This window comes from Cucumis melo, chromosome 9 (assembly GCF_025177605.1).
Source record: "Cucumis melo cultivar AY chromosome 9, USDA_Cmelo_AY_1.0, whole genome shotgun sequence".
In the NCBI taxonomy this organism is placed as follows: Eukaryota; Viridiplantae; Streptophyta; class Magnoliopsida; order Cucurbitales; family Cucurbitaceae; genus Cucumis; species Cucumis melo.
This window is the reverse complement of record NC_066865.1, coordinates 586,237-604,818: the sequence shown is the minus strand read 5'-3', so window position 1 is coordinate 604,818 and position 18,582 is coordinate 586,237. Positions and strand designations below refer to the sequence as shown.

At 34.0% G+C, this 18,582-nt stretch overlaps 1 protein-coding gene across 5 annotated transcripts; it reads left to right on the top strand.

Moving 5' to 3' along the window:
• Positions 1–432: 432 nt before the first annotated feature.
• Positions 433–17,816, top strand: LOC103498684 (1-(5-phosphoribosyl)-5-[(5-phosphoribosylamino)methylideneamino] imidazole-4-carboxamide isomerase, chloroplastic). Of its 5 annotated transcripts, XM_051090109.1 has the most exons (11): positions 480–590; positions 1,821–1,881; positions 6,718–6,879; positions 7,523–7,581; positions 8,563–8,770; positions 9,454–9,539; positions 9,770–9,871; positions 13,261–13,394; positions 13,474–13,522; positions 13,679–13,840; positions 17,159–17,816. In XM_051090109.1, the coding sequence occupies exons 3-11, from the start codon at positions 6,753–6,755 to the stop codon at positions 17,165–17,167; spliced, it is 936 nt and encodes a 311-aa protein (XP_050946066.1). In that variant the 5' UTR covers positions 480–590; positions 1,821–1,881; positions 6,718–6,752; the 3' UTR covers positions 17,168–17,816. The 5 variants fall into 5 exon arrangements, 4 of the variants coding, with proteins under 4 accessions (XP_008459605.1, XP_008459606.1, XP_050946066.1 ...); XR_007823652.1 differs by lacking the exon at positions 1,821–1,881 and having other exon boundaries at positions 433–590; positions 13,698–13,840; XM_008461383.3 differs by lacking the exon at positions 1,821–1,881 and having other exon boundaries at positions 434–590.
• Positions 17,817–18,582: the final 766 nt, after the last annotated feature.

Here is an 18,582-nt window from a genome sequence, read left to right as displayed (position 1 = left end):
AAAATTATAACTTTTATTTGATTTAATCTTTATTAATTTGACAGGTTTGATTTTATTAGGGTTTGAAATATAATTTCACACACGTTTGGCACTTTAACTAGTTTAAAAAAGATCGGAGTTTTAACTATAATTTACTGACGTTCTCTCTTCATAAGTTTCTCTTAAAAAAAAAAGACTACTGACTTTAAATTGAAACAAATTACCATTTTAATCTTAAATTTAATTATTAGAAAATATTAAGTTTTTTACCAAATTATATTCGAGGAATAAAAGTAATCATAGAATTTAAATTTGAATTATTTTTATTCGTTCAATAAATTTTTTCCAACATTTTAATCTTTTAAGTTGAGAAATAGTTTTAAAAATTACTTTTTATATACAAGTGTTGTTTGGTGTGTTCACTACAACAATATGGGCTTTTACAATGGGCTGTTAAAAGGAAAAAAATGGGGGGAAAACCCCGCCAAAAGAAAGAAAGAAAAAGAGGGAAAAAAAGGGGAAGCTCAAGCGAAAGGGGCCGAACGAAAGTCGACCCAGCCGACGGCGGTTCTCGACGACGACGACGACGACGACGACGTCTCTCCCGACAAGTAACGTTCTCCATTTCATTCTTTCTTTAGCTTAATACCCCAATGAAAGTGTTGTTTGCGAGTCTAAATCATGCTGTGGACACAAGTTTGGGGTTTAGGCTTTTATAAATAACCTCTCCTGTTACTTTCTTTTTTTTCTCACTAATCTTAAACACAATAATTGGATTGCTTGTGGTTTCTATATGTATATATGTATTAAAATAAAAAAATTATCAATAGTTGTTGGCATATCAAATCGAATCTGAACAATGAGAGGGGAAAAGGCTGGGTTTCTTTAAGTATCTAGATTAAAGATGCAGAGGAGGCCACCGAGCAGAAGGGTTCACTGGATTTGATCTATTTAACAGAACATCTTTCAATTTTTTTTTGATATGTTTAGCAATTGAGAATGGCAAAACAACTTTGAATTTCCTATTTTTGTTGGTTTTAACTTGCTATTTGAAACTGGCATTGGGGATTTTTTATCTCTGCATTCTACTTCAACTTTAGCACCTGTGAACAAATAGTATAATCTCACAAATCATTGTCAATTAAAAGAAAAAAAAACAAAAAATACAACATGGGATGAAATGATGGTTGGTTCTTTTAAACCATTGATTTCTGGCTAACACTCTTCTTATCTTTTATTCTGAAATAGAAATAACTTTGCAAAGGTTTAAACACAAGATCTAAGGTACTCAGAACCGAAATTGAATACAAATCACTTCTTGTACCACTTATTTATGAGTTTCATGGTAAAGACAGAATCACATAATTGGGATTGGGATTGGAATAGGGACTCAGTTTCTTCATGAGACAGTTACGAGAGCCACACAATTTTCTTCTCTTCTCATCCTCAATAACTCTTTTTTAATATATATATATATATTGTTTCAGTTAAAGGGCTGTTTTCTTTTATCAAATATTTATTTGGGAGTCTATTTTTTTTAAATATTTAGTTGTTGTCGTTGAAGCCAATTTCTTTAATCTAGATGTTGCAACAGGCCATGTTGCTTCCATCTGTTTGCTGATCATTATTGCTGCATGATTTGTTCATTTGAGTTTGTTTGTTATTTCCTATCAAGGAAGTAGTTTATATTCATTCTAGTGGATGTTTATGATAATAGTAGGAGTCGGACCATTTACTTTTCTAGAATGGCAAGTGGTTACGTTCTATTTCTGCTCTTTTTGAATAAAGTACCTTTAAGTAAACTTCCTTTGGTGGTATATTAATGTTTTAGTTGTCGGCAGGTTTTGATGTTTAGAGACTTGAGTCAAGCATGAGTATTTAATCCGGATGTTTCGTCAACTAGTTAGTTACGCTTTTTTAACGACTTACTGTTATCCTCTTCTTCTCCTTACTTTTGATCTTTGCTTGTTGGTTATTAGGAGAATTTGTTCATTTGAGTTTGTTTACTATTTGCTATCAAGGAAGTAGTTTAGATTCATTCTAGTGTATGTTATGATAATAGTAGGAGTAGGACCATTTGACTTTTTAGACCTTTATTTGAAAGTATCTCATTGGAGTCGGATTCTTGATTGCACGAAGTCATAAATCCTAGTCTGTAATTGAGTTGCTTGGTAACCTTGTTGCTTCCTAGTTACTATATTATGAAATTGGAATGGCAAGTGGTTATGCTCTACTTTTGCTCTTTTTGAATAAAGTACCTTAGTTACTCTTGGCCTATTTGTGAACATTATCTTTGAATATCAATATATTTGCATAGAGTGCTGCCTCTGTTTCTTTCTTTGTATGGTTTTATTGAGTTTCAGGTGGAAAATCTTAACATAGCCTTCGGTAAAGAATATTGTAATAAGAGATTTAATCACCATAATGAGAATCATATTTTTTGTTTTAATATATACATATGTACACACATTTGAGAAAGAGTGCTTTACACACACACATACAAGAGATAATGAGTCCCTAGGCAAGTTATGCTCTCCTTGATTATTCTTGTGACTATTTTATGTTCAAGTCAATTCTATCATGTTCTAAAGAGATATTGATACATTTGAAGAGTTTTATAGGTTTTAGAAGTGCATCTTTACTGGTTGCATATGCAATTCGAGACAACTCTTAGTAGCAAGTTATAAGAAGCCAAACCTTTATACATAATGGCAAGTTATAAGAAGACAACTCTTAGTGGCAAGTTATACTCTACAAGTGGTGGTTTATTTTTGCCACAAAGGAAAATCACTATTGATCTTCTTGACAGAGATCAAATGTTTGAAGCTAACGGTATTTCAACCCCAACTACTGAGTTCTCTTACAGTATTAGCTACTCAAGGTGATAAAAGATCCCTTTCTATATAGAACTATTGTAGAAGCCCTCAAATGCATTACTTTGAGAAGACCTGAAATTTCTTTGTGTGTGAATAAAGCATGTCAGTTTATGCATGCTCCAACAACTCTCCATTGGCAATATGTTAAATAGGATACTAAGGTATCTAAAGGAACACTAGACTCTAGACTATACTTGTAGAGACCCACTAGTCTCAACATTGTTGGTTTTACAAATGTTGATTAGGCATCGAATCCAGGTATTTGTATTTGGTTGGAAATAATCTAGTTGTGTGGAGATCTAGAAAACAATCAATTATCTCAAGATCAAGCACACAAGCCAAATATAGAGCCTTCGCTCATGGAGCTGCAAAAATCTTATGGTTGAAATCTTTGTTTGAAATTTTTGTGAATCAAGCTCCAATAATCTGGTATGATACCTTAGCAATAAGCAAATAATTGGCATTGATTAGCTTAAGCATAGAACGAGTAATTTTCAAGTTAAGCTTCCCAATAATCTTAAAGAGTTGCGACGCTTGGAACTTCAAAAGTTATTTGGACCCCAAAAGTCATAATGTATCTAGAAATTCAGATTCATTCACATCTTTACTGAATTATTTACTTATTTAATGTTGTGTTTTCATTAATTATAGTAGTTGAAAGGGCATAAAATTAAATGTTGTGTCCTTTCATTTAACATTTTTAATTAGTATATTTTTTTAATAAGAAACAGATATATTCAAATAAATAGCCTAAGGCCAAGGGACAAGAGGGCCCTCCCCAAGAGAAACTAAAGATTAAGGGCCTTTCAATTTTTGAAAATTATAGAAAAGGCTATGATCTTCAAAAATTGGAAGGCCCTTATTCTTTAGTTTCTCTTAGGGATGACCCTCTTGTCCCTTGGCCTTAGGCTATTTATTTGAATATATCTGTTTCTTATTAAAAAAATATACTAATTAAAAATGTTTTAAATGAAAGTACACAACATTTAATTTTATGCCATTTCAACTACTATAATTAATGAAAACACAACATTACATAAGTAAATAATTTAATGAATCTAAATTTCTAGATTCATTATGACTTTTGGGGTCCAAATAACTTTTGAAGTTCCACCCGTCGCAACTCTTTATTGGAAAGCTTAGCTTAAAAATTACAAGTTCTATGTTTAAGCTAATCAATGCCAATTATTTGCTTATCGTTAAGGTTATCATACCAGATTATTGGAGCTTGATTCACAAAGATTTCAACCATAAGTTTTTTGCCGCTCCAAGAGCGAAGGCTCTATATTCGGCTTGTGTGCTTGATCTTGAGATAATGGATTGTTTTCTAGATCTCTACACAACTAGATTATTTCCAACCAAATACAAATACCTGGATTTGATGCCTAATCAACATTTGTAAAACCAACGATGTTGAGACTAGTTGGTCTCTACAAGTATAGTCTAGAGCCTAGTGTTCCTTTAGATATCTTAGTATCCTCTTTAACATATTGCCAATGGAGAGTTGTTGGAGCATGCTTTATTCACACAGAAAGAAATTTCAGGTCTTCCCAAAGTAATGCATTTGAGGGCTTCTACAATAGTTCTATATAGAAAGGGATCTTTTGTCACCTTGAGTAGCTAATACTGTAAGAGAGCTCGTAGTTGGGGTTGAAATACCGTTAGCTTCAAATATTTGATCTCTGTGAAGAAGATCAATAGTGATTTTCCTTTGTGGCAAAAATAAACCTCCAATCGTAGAATAGGATACTTCAATGCCCTGATAATAAGTCAAACTTCCAAAATCCTTTGGAGAGAACTTTCCATTAGCAAGTTTATAATTTTCTGAGTGTATTTTTGAGCTGCCAATTATTACAATATCATCAACATCGATCAACTTATAGCCTGCTTCTGTTTTGGTGAACCTACATGACAATGAAGGATCAACCTTTGAACAAGAAAATCGCAAAGAGAAAAGAAATGAGCTAAGTTTTATAAACCAAGCCCGTGGTGTTCGTTTAAGGCCATAGCTTTATTCAGCTTACAAACATATTTGACAGTTTCTCTTTGGGCTTCGGTTTTGTTGGTAGGTGCTTTCTAAGTCACACTTGGTTACATCGATCTCGATGTTGTAACTATCTTGATTGTTGAACTCATTGCATATGTTCTCCCAAGCCTAGTTTTCTTCCCTTTAAGTCTTAGTATGGACTCCATTTTTCAACCCATAGTCGATCATCTTCGATTTCCTTATAAGACTAGAGCTCTATAAAAGAAAGACTTGACAGGCCCTTTTCACTCTTTATAAGGTCTTGCTTGACCTACTCACATTGGCCCTAGTGTCCAAGTGGTTTGGCCAATAGTGGGCCATGAAATATTGAAAGGCGATGTAGGCGGGGTTTTTCGAGGAATACAAATAACCTCTGGGTTTTTTCAGTTGTGGCGAGCATCTGGAATAATTGCAGGATTCATAGCTTAGTAGAAAGATCGAGGAGATCTATAATTGTCACCAGTTCTCGTATGAGATCTTTAGGCAAATTGGCTTAAAATCAGAAGAGCGCGAAGTGATTCTTCTTTCTTCTTTATGTTTAAGTAGGTTTAGAAGGAGCAGTTTGAAACAAGAAAAGACAGTGAAAGCCCCCGTACAATTGATCTTGACGAATGTCAATATTCTTTGAACCGTCCGGAGTTTATTTTTATTTTTGGTGGGCTCATTTTTTGTATGCCCCTTGTATTCTTTCATTCTTTCTCAACGAAAGTTGTCTATTTCATAAAAAGAAGTTGGGTGTTCCATATACACTATTTCTGGTAATAAACCATGAAGGAATGTGTTATTGATGTTTACTTGCCTCAACTTCCATCCGTTGTATAAAGCAAATGTAAAAAGTACTTTTATGGTTAAAAATTTCACAATAGCGCTTAAGGTTTCAGTATAATCCATATCAACTGTTTGATGAAAGTCTTTGGCTACTAAACGAGCCTTCTACCTCAAAGTAGAACCATCTGTATTTTGTATACCCATTTGTAGCCTACCATCTTACTATCTGTAGGTCAAGGTATAAGATTCAAAAGTTTCATTTTTGATTAAAGCTCATCTTCTTCCTTCATAGCAGCTCTCCAGTGATCATGTTTCAATGCTTCTTTAGCATTTGGCGGTTCACCTTCTTTGTAGTCTAACCAAAATACTTTAGGCTTGAAAATTCCATTCTTTGCTTTTGAGGAGAAGACGTGTTAGTTGTAGTCTCAACATTCGCTTCATTACTGGAGTTGGTGTTTACTTCAACCGATGGGTAAACAACTGATGTATTCACTTCAATGGTCTTAGATATAGCTTCATTCATAAGACAATTCTCAAATGGCACTATTGTAGGAGTAGCAATATTATCAATGGTCAATTTTATCACTGTTCCTATTATTTTGACGTTTTTGTCAATGGACTTGGGCTAGTTCACACTTGTTTGAACACTTTTCGGATCCATTCAAGCAGCTTCCAGCAAGGTTCATGTCTTTTTTTGGGTGAGTTTAAAGTATTAAACTTATCTTTAAGCCTTCTCAAACATAGTTGATCAATGTTATTTGGAGGAGGTAACAATTATGCGAGAGTTATTTCGTTTCAGAAGTTTTCTTGTAGTGGTTACTTCTGTTAGATTTTTTGGAAGAATACCTGAGTTCAAGAGTTATATTTGGTAGTAAGTGTTTGGTGAAAATATTAGTTATATGTAATGTTTTATGCTGACTTTGAGGTTTCTGTAAATTTAGGTTCCTTTCTTTTTTCAGGTCTCTGTTTGCTTTTTTTTCACTTTTCACACTGTATATCTCCTCAACTTCATTTCTTGTTGAACGATATTTCAATCTATTTTTGATGGAATGATATTGCCCTTTACAGCTTGTAAGTCGAGAAATCAGTTTTATTAGTTTGAAATGATGTTCCAAAGCTTTTGTTCTACAAAAAGTTCCAGTCTATGTGCATTTTCCGGAGCTTCGAGCTCATCGAATTTTGGAGCTATGAAGCTTGGAATCATTGGAGTGACGACTTCACTATCTTCCAGTAAGCTTGGAATCATTGTGCGTGCCCCCAACCCCCCATTGACATAAAGTAACAATAGAGACTAATTTCAAAACTATTAAACTTGTTAGATTTATGTTTTAACATTTGAAAGCATGTGGGCTAAAATAGACCAAGTATCAAAGTACAAAGACGAAAATGGTATTTTAACTTAAAAAATATGGAACGGGCTTTTGATACGAAATAGAGATAGTTAAAAAATATTTTTGAAGTTTTGGTAAATTGTCAAAAAAGAGATTTTAATGCCTATTTTTCAAGTTTCGTATTCTTTATTATGCTTGTTTTTTTATAATTCAATATATTCTCTTTTTAATTTAAATTTATGAATATATAAAGTCGCTTTTTTGTCTTCATATTAAACAAATTAATATCATATAATGTTTTTTTAATACAGTAGGAGGTGGGGGTATTTGAATAACAAACGTATTGGTTGCTAACATGTTTGTATGTCACTTGAGTTATTCTTACTTTGATGACATTCTATGATTTGAATATTATATCGGCACATCTAAAATTACATTGATATGAATTTGTGCCCTCCCTACATAAAATCGTGGATCTGCCACTGATGTATTGTGCATTATTGTATCTTGTAAAAATTTTAACTTGTTTTTATCCTGGGCAGGATCCTCAAGAATGACTGTTTGTGCAGTTAGTTTCCGCCCTTGTATTGATATACACCAGGTATTTGATCTTTTGTTTGGCTACATTCCTCAACTTTGAGAAAGTTATTTTTCTTCTTTTTTTAGTGAAGAACATTTCATTAAACAAATGAAATAATGAGGAACATAAAGCACCTATAGGTGACTACAGAAAATATTTTCAATGGGAAACTAAGACAGACTAAAGTACTTAAAAGGATGCTTATTTTTGCACCAATAAAAAGCAGTAGAGGGAACGAAATTCATAATAGAACAAAATCAGAAAAGTGTCTCTAAAGAGACGTTTGTTGCGTTTTCCCCATAAAGTTTAGAAGTAGGCATGCAAAGTGGCCAACGAAAGCTCCTTTCTAAAGCAATGAAAAGGATGCCTCACCATGAAAGAAGCCAGAATGCCTCTAGCACACGAAAGATGGGATCTTCATCTCTACTAATTATTATAGAAGGATGCTCGGATTTTTATGAGGATAGATATGATTTCAAGATAATTTGCGAGGAAGTTTGATCTGATCAATTTGGTGCAGATCTTGAAAGTCTATTTCAGAAATGAAAGTTGTTCAAGAGATTCAGCCGGAAGCTTCGTTTGATATCTCTTTCCTCTCTTGTTTGAGGTTGGAAGTGCCTAAGCCAAAGTAAAAGTCTTCCTTTGATGAAATCAGTTCAAGAGTTAGAGAGAGTTTTCTTGTCACATGGATTAATTCTTCCATTTGGTGTTCTCTCATTAGGTTTTTGTTTGACTTTCTCATCCATGATTTATGGTTATTTAGGAAAACCTCTGTCTTTGTCGTCTAGTTGTTTATTTCTATGTATTTGTATTTTTTGCTTTTCTTTCTTTGTTTTTTAAACATTAGTCTCTTTTCATTATTCTAATGAAAACTTCCCTATCCTTTTCGGAAAAAGAATAATGAAGATTGTCAACATATTTTATTTGATTGCCAATATATTTGGAAATGTGGAGAAGTTATCAGCACTGTTTAATATTCATTGGGTCAACAATGAATATTAGGGGAAAGTGAAACAAATTGTTGGATCAACTCTTCGAGATTCAGAGCAGGATGGATCAACTCTTCTCACCAATTTTGAGACGGATAAATCGGCTGCAGACTATGCAAACTTGTACAAACAAGATGGGCTTGCCGGTGGTCATGCCATCATGCTTGGAGCAGATCCTTTGAGCGTAGTTGCTGCCCTTGAAGCATTGCATGCCTATCCTGGTTTGGTCCTTTTTTATTTTATTATTATTATTATTTTACCTTATCATGCTTGATACAATTATATTGATGATATAGTTCCTCTTGGGTGGTCAATGTTAGTTCTATTTATTTCTAGTGTGATGTTAGATGTTGTATCTACTTTTGCATATTTATAAATGTGTTCAACTTGGCATCGAGTGAACATCAGCATTTGTTTTTGGTCTTCTTCTGGATATTGGTAATTTCCTTGATTTCTTATAGTTGTGATAGTTTTTGAGGTTATTCCTGTGCTCATACTCTATGGTTCTGAAAGATTTAAAAACTTAGGGGCCGTTTGGTCCAAGGATTATCAACGTGGAGTTGGGTTATGGTAACCCAACCCTTGTTTGGGGGAAGGGTTATCATAACCCCTCTTCTCTCTCTCTCCTTCTTCTTAAACATTTTTGAACTCCTCATAACTCAATCTCTTCAACTCTCTCATAAAACTACCTTTTTAAACCCTTCCCCCAAACACATCTTTATCATAAAACTATCTTTTTAAACTCTTCCCCCATACACATGTTATAATAAAACTAGGTTTATCATAACACTAAAACCTAGTTTTATCACAACACTAACCCTCCATAACCCAACCCTTCCCCCAAATGGCCCCTTATAGAGTGTACCTCAGCTTAATCTAATGCAAAAGGTGATGAAACGTATAGGTGGCTTACAAGTTGGGGGTGGGATAAATCCAGAAAATGCTTCTAGCTATATTGAAGAAGGAGCTAGCCATGTCATTGTTACTTCAGTAAGCTTTTTTCTTTTATCTATTTATGATATTGGTCAATGTATTGGCTGAAATGGAGGGCAGTATAACACGATTATGAATTTTGCAACACGAAACTTTTTGAGCTATTGTAGTACAAGAATATCAAATATACTTAAGATTTCATTAAAAAGGTTAATTGATCTTAAGTGAACTGTTTTGGAATTGCCCACAATGGCTTTGATGTTGTATTTTTCTTGGTTCTATCACAGTATGTGTTCAACAATGGACAAATGGATCTTACAAGGCTTAAAGATCTTGTTCGCATTGTTGGGAAACAGAGGCTTGTGCTGGATCTTAGTTGTAGAAAAAAGGTACTTTTTATGCTATTGTTGCTGATTTTTTTTTAAACGGAAAACAAGCTTTTTCATTAAGATAATGAAATAAGACTAATGTGCAATTTACAAGCCATAATGAAAAGAGAGATCTAAGGATCGGTAGGTACAATTAGGCATCTCAGGTCAACTAGGTTGACATCTCTTTAGTATCCTATGTTTAGATTTTGTATAGAGTAAGCTTCGATGGATCTTGAGAGAGAGCATCAGGATGGCACTTTTAGCCAAGCAAGTCCAACCAAAATCTGCAAAGCATTGTCACTAAAGTCGCTCTGAATATCCAAACTAAGTTAAACAAATAAAAAAAAAAGAAAAACAGAACAAGCGCTTTTTAGCACAACAACAATAAGAAATTAAATGCTGCAAGTCTTTCATGTGCTGCCAAACAAAGAGGACAAAAATGAGGAGAGGCAGTGGGGTGGAAGCTTCCTTTGCACAACTGAAGTATTGTTTAAATTCAAAATAACATGATCCAGACCGTGATATTCACCCTCTGGGGGATTTTGGATTTCCAAAGGCCATTTTCCAATTGGTTTCCAATGGGAGATGCCAAGGAAAGGTGATTAACAAGTGATTTGACCGAGAATACTCCACTAGCTTCCAATGACCAAAATCTTTTATCCGGGATATCTGAGGTATTTTTTGTGCAATTCAGCCCATAAAGTTCTGAAAGTCATTGATTTCTTCCTTTTTTTATCAATCTCCGAAAGACTATAGACCATGAAGAGGTGGAGGAATCCCAATGATCAGAAACAGAACCATTGGGATTGGTGGCCACTTTGTAAAGCCGGGAAACCAAGAGCTCAAGTGAGTTTTATCTATCCATGGATCAGTCCAAAAGGCTGTTGTATAACCATTTCCAATTTTGAACACTGCCAATTCTTCAAGTTTCAGCCAAGATTTTCCATAATGCTTTGATAAACTCAATGTCAAAGGAATCTCTCTTTGTTTCTTATATTAACTCCAAATCCTGGTTTGTATTCTTAAAGAGTTGTTTAAGAGCCAAATGCTTGACTGATCTTCAAGTTCTCTTGTAGTCCATGAAATATTCTTCATTTTGGACCAACTTCTTATTTGTGCTCACAATCACTGCCAAGTGCCAACTAACTTCAGGCCACTTTTCATGAATTGGAGAGAAACAGGAATTTCCAAATTTCCAAATTCGAACATGGGCAAAATTAGCATGCTTTTGTGAGCAATTCCAAAAACATGTTAATTTTGCCCATGTTCGAATTGCTCAAAGAACCTATCATTGTCCACATTAGAAATTTGATTCTAGTGATTCTTGTGACTCCGACGACATTTCTAAGGTAGTTTGGAACAAAGAAAGAAGGCAACAATATTGGAAAACGGCCCAACGATGTAATAAAACCCATTTTTCAAGAAATCAACGTAAAGATTTGGAGTTGGATGAAATAAAAAATCATCAAGAATGAATTTTCACTACCCAAGAAGAATGTTTGAGACTCAAGATTACTCTTTTGGTTATGAAACACGATCAAGAAAGGTTGATTCAAGAAAATCAATGGATATCCTATACTCACTATGAGATTAAAACATATTCAAGAATCCAACAAAATGACGACTTTGATCCCATAGCATTGAAGAAAATAAAGAAAAGAACAAAGAAATCCAACATTCATCAGAGAAAATGACTCAACATATTGAAGAGTTCAAGCAAGAATCGGCTTTGTATACTAAAAAATAAACAAAGGAACCTTAGTTAGAAACCTTTCAAATAGAAAATTTTGAAGATAAATTAAGAGAAAATCTAAATGAGACCTCCGGTAGTTGACAAAGGTGATGGGAAAAATTCACTCGTTTGAAGTAGAAGATCAAAAAGAAATTGAAAATGTTAATTTGGAAGTAGTCTCAAGTGAAAAAGAAAAATCCAACAAAGAAAATAGAAAAGTGGTATTGAACATCAAAACTCTAAACGTCGAGGTGGAAATCAAAGAATTGACCAAGAATGACACACCAATGTGTTGGAAATCAATTACCATAATGTCAAAAAAAAACTTGAAGAAAATGTGATTCTTGAAGGGTCCTGTTTGGAAGCTAATTTTTTGTGATTGTTCCTTTGAATACGGTTTTGAATGAGCTTGAAGGAAACATCTTTTTTGGGTTTACTGCCGATGGAGAGGTTCATCTTTTGGTGGCAATATTGGATGTTTTGTCTTGAATTTATTCCTTTGATCATAATATTTTTGTTCAAAATGTAGGAGGTTGGTCTGGTCATACTCTTATTGAACAAGTTTATTTCATTCATCGTTTGCTTCATAACATTTTTGCTTTTTAAAACTTGAGGACAAGTTTTCTTTTTTGAGGGATAGAATGATGTAAGAATAGGGGTTAATTGGGTAATTAGGCATATTCCAAGTTAATTTCCTTTTTACTCCACTTGTAATAGAACTCTATAAATAGGATTATTTCTCTCTTGTAAGAAACATATGACTCAATCTAATAAAAGATTCACAATCTTGGTTCTGAGAGGATTTCTCCTAGGATACTACTTAGGCTACATCAACAACTCTGATAAAATCCAGATATATTGAAATATAAAAGATAACAATGTGATGTAGTAGGGGGTGTCAATCTAGTTGAGATGTCTGGGTGTGCCTCCTGATCCCTTCAGGTTTGCTCTTTAGGCTTCTTTATTACACTCATTGTATAATTCTCTTGTACTTTGAGTTCTATCATTAATAAAGAAGTTTGTCTCTGTTTAAAAAAAATGATGTGATTTAGTATGAACTGGGTATTATGGTCAAATCCTTAATTTATTAGGATTAGGATTAGTTTCTTTGGTTTATTAGGATTAAAATTAGTTTCTTTTACTAGTTAGGATTAGAATTATGTTTCTTTTATTAATTAGGATTAGTTTACTTTGGTTAAGTTTCTCTTATTAATTAGGATTAGGATTAGGATTAGGATCAGGATCAGGACTAGTTTACTTTTGCTATAAATAGAGTAGTTGTCTTCTTGTATTTGCACCTTAAAAAACATAGGTAAAACTCTCTCATTTGAGTTACATCACGATGATACAAGATAAACCAAGTGTTCGAGGTACTTTGACCCTTCCAATCTTGAGATAACTCTCAACCCTAATTCACTTGCCAAATATTGCCCATCTCCTCCCTTCCCAACTCACTGTATTTATAATCAACTTTGCTAACAAACTACTTGACTAATTACTAATCTACTCCTAATATCCCTCTAATACCATTCCTATTAAACTCATGAACCAAAAAATCTCTTAAATTTATAGCACCTTCTTGCTCCATTTTAGATTTAACACTGCCTTGTTAGTTTGGGGCTTCACTAACATTTGTTTGAACTTTTGTATCGATTAACATTTAGTTTTTATGTAGGAAGGTAAATATGCAATTGTGACAGATAGATGGCAGAAGTTCAGCGATGTATTTCTTGATGAAGAAGTCCTGGCGTTCCTGGCTGACTATGCAGATGAGTTTTTGGTCCACGGTGTGGATGTTGAAGGGAAAAAGTAGGTCATAGTGCTGATATTATGTTTTTGTGGTTGTATTAATTTACATATCTTGAAATATGTTGTTTGATGAATATAGGCTTGGCATTGATGAAGAGCTAGTGACATTGCTCGGCAAGTATTCATCGGTTAGTTTGTCTACTCCTTCACATTTCCTTCAAACTTCTTTCCTTGTTTGTCTGTCTCCTCAAAAGACAAAAGATGCTAATATTACCTTCACATTCCTCAATTTCCTGTCCCTTGTATTGCACCAAAATACTGATCTTGCTCTTTAAAAATGACAGATTCCTGTCACATATGCAGGCGGGGTCACGACGATGGCTGACTTAGAAAGGATAAAAGATGCAGGCATGGGGCGTGTGGATGTTACCGTGGGAAGTGCTTTGGATATTTTTGGAGGAAATATGGCATACAAGGATGTCGTTGCATGGCATGCCAGGCAGAAGGTATCAATAGTTTAGTACCCTCCCTCTTGTTTGCTGCATAATTTTGTTTACTGTTTTAACTATCACATGGCAGGGGCCCTGTTAGTTATAACCCATAGGACTGAGTGCCTTGGGTATCGTTTATTCACCCAATTTCTAGTTAATCTAATTTTCTAAGTCATTCGTGAATGAGATCTGATGACAAGTGTGGGCAGGTCTATTTTTCTTCAAAAAACCAAGAATAGAACATAGAATTACATATTGGTGAGGGTGTTGATTTGAATTTTTGATCTATTAAAGAGTTTATTAGTAACTTAATTAGTTGAGTGATACTTAAGTTTGCAGGATAGATAGATTAAACTACGTTTGAAGTTTACAGTTGTAAGTTTATAAACCCACCCTCCTCAACTTTTAATACTACAAGGAAGTTTAACAAGTCTACTACCACCATCAGTCCTGCCAATTCTGCTGATCAGCGTTCAACGCCGCCACCAATGCCACTATTCCAACCCCACGGTATCTGCCGATGTCACTGCTAAGCCCACCTAAGCCACCACCCATCCGAGTCCTCCCTTGCCAATACCACCAACACTTCCGAAGGGGAGTCCACCATTGCCAATGCCAGAGAAACCGCCAACTCCACCATACTTGAGGAAGTTCTTTTGATCATTGAGGCACTAGCCCCTACCATAGCCATAACCATATTCAGCTTGTAATTTGCCATTTCAAGGCCTCTTTGATGAAATGGTATCTAATTTGTGTCTCTTCAAGGGAAGAGAAGATGGTGGACTGTTGGGGAAAATTGAATAGGCAAACCAAATTTGGTTAATGCTATGGCATAGGATCCATCGTGAATTCAGGTTTTGAGTAACATGAATCTCATGAATGTCTTGACTTAAAGAGGACATTTGGAGCACTAAGTTGGTTATTATAGTCAGTAGGTTATAATAGTTTGTGTTTGGAGTGCAGATTATTCTAGTTCGGATTATAGTAGTATGTATTTGAGGTGTAAAATATTTTAGTTTGAGTGGGAAGTAGTGAACACTGTAGCAAAGAATAAAAAGAGGATGGATGTAAGAGAGTAAAAACTATACCAAATAGTAAATATTGTAGCAAAGACGGTTTTGAAACAATGTTGACCGTTGATTGTAGTTGAATGGGGATTACATGAGTATTTACCGTAGAAATGAGTGGTTTTAATAGTTGGTGGCCCGAACATCAACCAACATTTTATTGGGGCCCAAACGACCCCCAAGTTATTTTAGTATGAACAAAGCTCCCTCTCTCAAGCTCAACACATAAGGCTAATTAAACCTGATAATGAAATAAGTATTGGTTATTTAGAATATAACTCCATGAAAAACCTCGTTTATAAGTTGGCAGCCAAGTAGAAAACTTTACACATACAACACTCCACAAAAGTGAGATTTACTATGCATGTTGAAAAGTTTATCCCAAATACAAAACATAGCCTTGTCAGAACTATTGTTATGACCTTTTTCCCCTATATGTTACATTTTAAAGCTCCAAAAAAAATCAAGATTTTAGCTGCAGAAACCTGAAATTTTTTAGTTATCTGTATGGATATGGAATTCCACTGTCAACTACCTGAGACAACCGACGTAGGGAGAATAGGGAAAATGATTACCTTGAATAAACTGTGCAATCTCGTTTACCTCAGCCCCAGCCTGCAATTAGTACCAATTCAGAAACAAATATAATAGGAAAACCTGTAAATTATATGAAAGAGAGAATATGAAACAAAATATCCCAACATATTGTTAAAGCTAGAATCTAGTTTAACGGTAATTTTCATCACTCTCCTCTTGTAGTAGATGAACTCCTATGTTTAGTATTGTTTGTCATTGGCAGAAATTAATTGTGTTGAGAATTTCTTCACTTAAATTGCAAGAGACTGATAAGCGTGCATAGGTATCAAAATGAAGCTTTTACGCATTATTCGTTTGAAATTGCTAAGTTAAAGAAAAATAACAAGAGAAAAATTATAAAACTAGGAGAAATCATTTGTGATTCCATTGATTTTTTCATGAATAAATCCGCTATGATAAGCCCAAATATATAGGTAGAGAAGAAGGGAAGAAAACTTCTGAACTCACACAACAAAAATACATCAAAAGCGGAGGACTACGTTTCTCAAATAACAAAATAACAGAAACGATAGGGATAGACCATGTTTCTCATGTGCCATTTTAACGAGCTATCTTTACAGGAGTCTAAATGATATCATCTTCCTTGATCGTTCCTCCATGTAAATAAATATTTGAATCAAATTGAAAAAAAAAAAACAAACAAATAGATTTCAATCTAACTTCCAAAAAAGATAGGAAAAAACACAAAAATAATTGCTAAAGAACACTAAAGTCAAAGATCTAGTGTCCACATGCACCTTCTTCGGTTCTTCCTCTCAACAGCGTCAATTTGTTGAGGAGTCCATGGAACTGGCTTTAGGTGACAATATCGTTTTTTTTTTCCTGCAAAATCTTTGAATTCATTTGAAGTAGATTCTTATTCTCGATCTGATCTCAAGGCTTTTACGTCATAAACCCTTTTTTTTAAACCAGTGTTTTAAATCTCTTAACACGTCAAATACTAATGATTTCTCCTTGACAAAATGTTTTCAGCTGAAATTGTCAACGAACGATACAAAATAATTATTTTTATTGAAAGAACTTAGTTTGAGTGTGAACTAGCTCAGTGGTCTCATTGCTCTTGAAAGATTCTTTTGAAAAACACTTCTTGCTTTCAATTTTTGGAGGCGAACTTTTCTTTAAATTAATTCCTAATATAGTCATCCTCATGTATTAATTCATGCTTAAATCTATGAAAACTACTATGTTTAATTTTGAACCGCACAACGAAAAGCTTATAAATTCTAATTTAAGCAGCGACTTAATTATTACCTTTTGGGCTATAGAAACATGCACATCCGATCATTGAACTATAGAATCTGCCTAATCCTCTCCATTCTGAATAACAAAGAAAAGAACACAAAACATAATCTGAAATCAATGAATCAATATAACATGTATAATGATTATTATTTTTCTTTTCCATAATTTAAGCTTGTATGGTTCAATTTTTTTACTATAATTATGATCGTTGTATGTCAATTTAAAATAAAAAAGAAAAGTGAACAATAAGGATTTTTAATATAGAAAAGAACCAAGTGGATTGTATATACCTCTTGTGTGAACAAGGATTTAATGCTCCTAATACAGTCTTCCTCCAACCAAATTTTGTGAATTATGAAATTTAGATCATGTTTTAGTGATGTTACAACTTTGTCGTGTTGTCTTATCTTCAAATGTTGCTACTCAGGTGTACTGATAATTGCATGGGAAAACAGCTTCAATTCAGGACATTTATTTATCATCAATTCTTTCAAGCATAGGAACTTAATTGTGCATTTCCCAAAGTGGAAGCTCTCTAGTCTGGCAAATCATCAACTTTCAACTTAACCAATTTGCTGGAAACAATTTCCTCATTTCCTTCTTGTCCCTCTCCTTTTGCAACTATTGAAGTCATTCCTTGGCAATCACATATGCTCAATTTCTCGAGTTTCGCAAGACCTTTTTCGATTGAGAAGTGGAGTAAATTTGTCAACTCATGACAATGATCAACTGAAAGATACTTGAGGTTTGAGAATGTGATTGTTGATGATGGTGGAACCATACACTTTACTTTACCACATTCCTCCACATGGAAGGGTTCCAAATTATCGAACAATATAGTCATTTGAGTGTTGTCCTTCCGCACGTGTAAGGTTGGAAAGATGAGATAATGTTAATTTCTTCAAATTTGCACATTTTTGAATAGGATTTGTTTTCTCTTCATTTCAGAAGATTTGTACAAGTTGAGAGGCAAAGCTTACATTGAGAACTTTGATGTTGTATGATACTCGAGTCATTTCTAGGGGCAAAGTGGTTATGTCATCACCACAAGAACCCATTAATGAGAGATTTCTGAGATTGGGAAATGACTCTGGTTTTGAAAATTGAGCAAGCCAAAAATTTCTTGTCATTGTCTTGGTGTCCATTGACAAACCAGACAAGCTTGGGAATAAAATCTGTCAAAAAGAGAAACTGTTAATTCCATGATCTATTTGACACATTAAAGTTTGAGGAAAATAAAGGTCAAAAAACAAGAAATATAAAATGATAAAGAATACTCATTACCTCTTGAAACATTGAATTTGATGTTTCAGCTTCAGAAAACATTTGATGAATCCCAAGAATGACTAGATTTTGGAGTTGTTGAACATGTTTGATTAAGGAAGCTAGAAAAAGAGTTTGAAGCTGAGGACAATTTATAGCAATGGCATCTCTTAACCTTGGAAACTTCAAAAACTTTGCTAACATCTCTGTTCCACACATACTTCAAATTTGGTAGATGCTTTAAATTTACCTCTACCAATGGAATTGCTTGTGCTTCTTCTTCTTCTTCTTCTTCTTCTTCATCATCATCATCATCACCTTTTTGCTTTGAACTTCTCTTTCATTTCAAATATCCCATCAATAAAATAGCAAGGCTCAACTACCAAAGTGTTTAAAGAAACAAGTGCTTCCACAGCACTGGAAGGAAAAATGTATCTTACTTATCCGTTGGAATTTGCTGAAGAAATTTGGAGCCAACCCATTTTTATGCCATAACATCTTCAAATTATGTGCTCCAATTATTCTCAAATCCTTCAATTGAGGACATGCAGCCTACAATGTAACCGTATATGGTTGAAGATTTTCTTT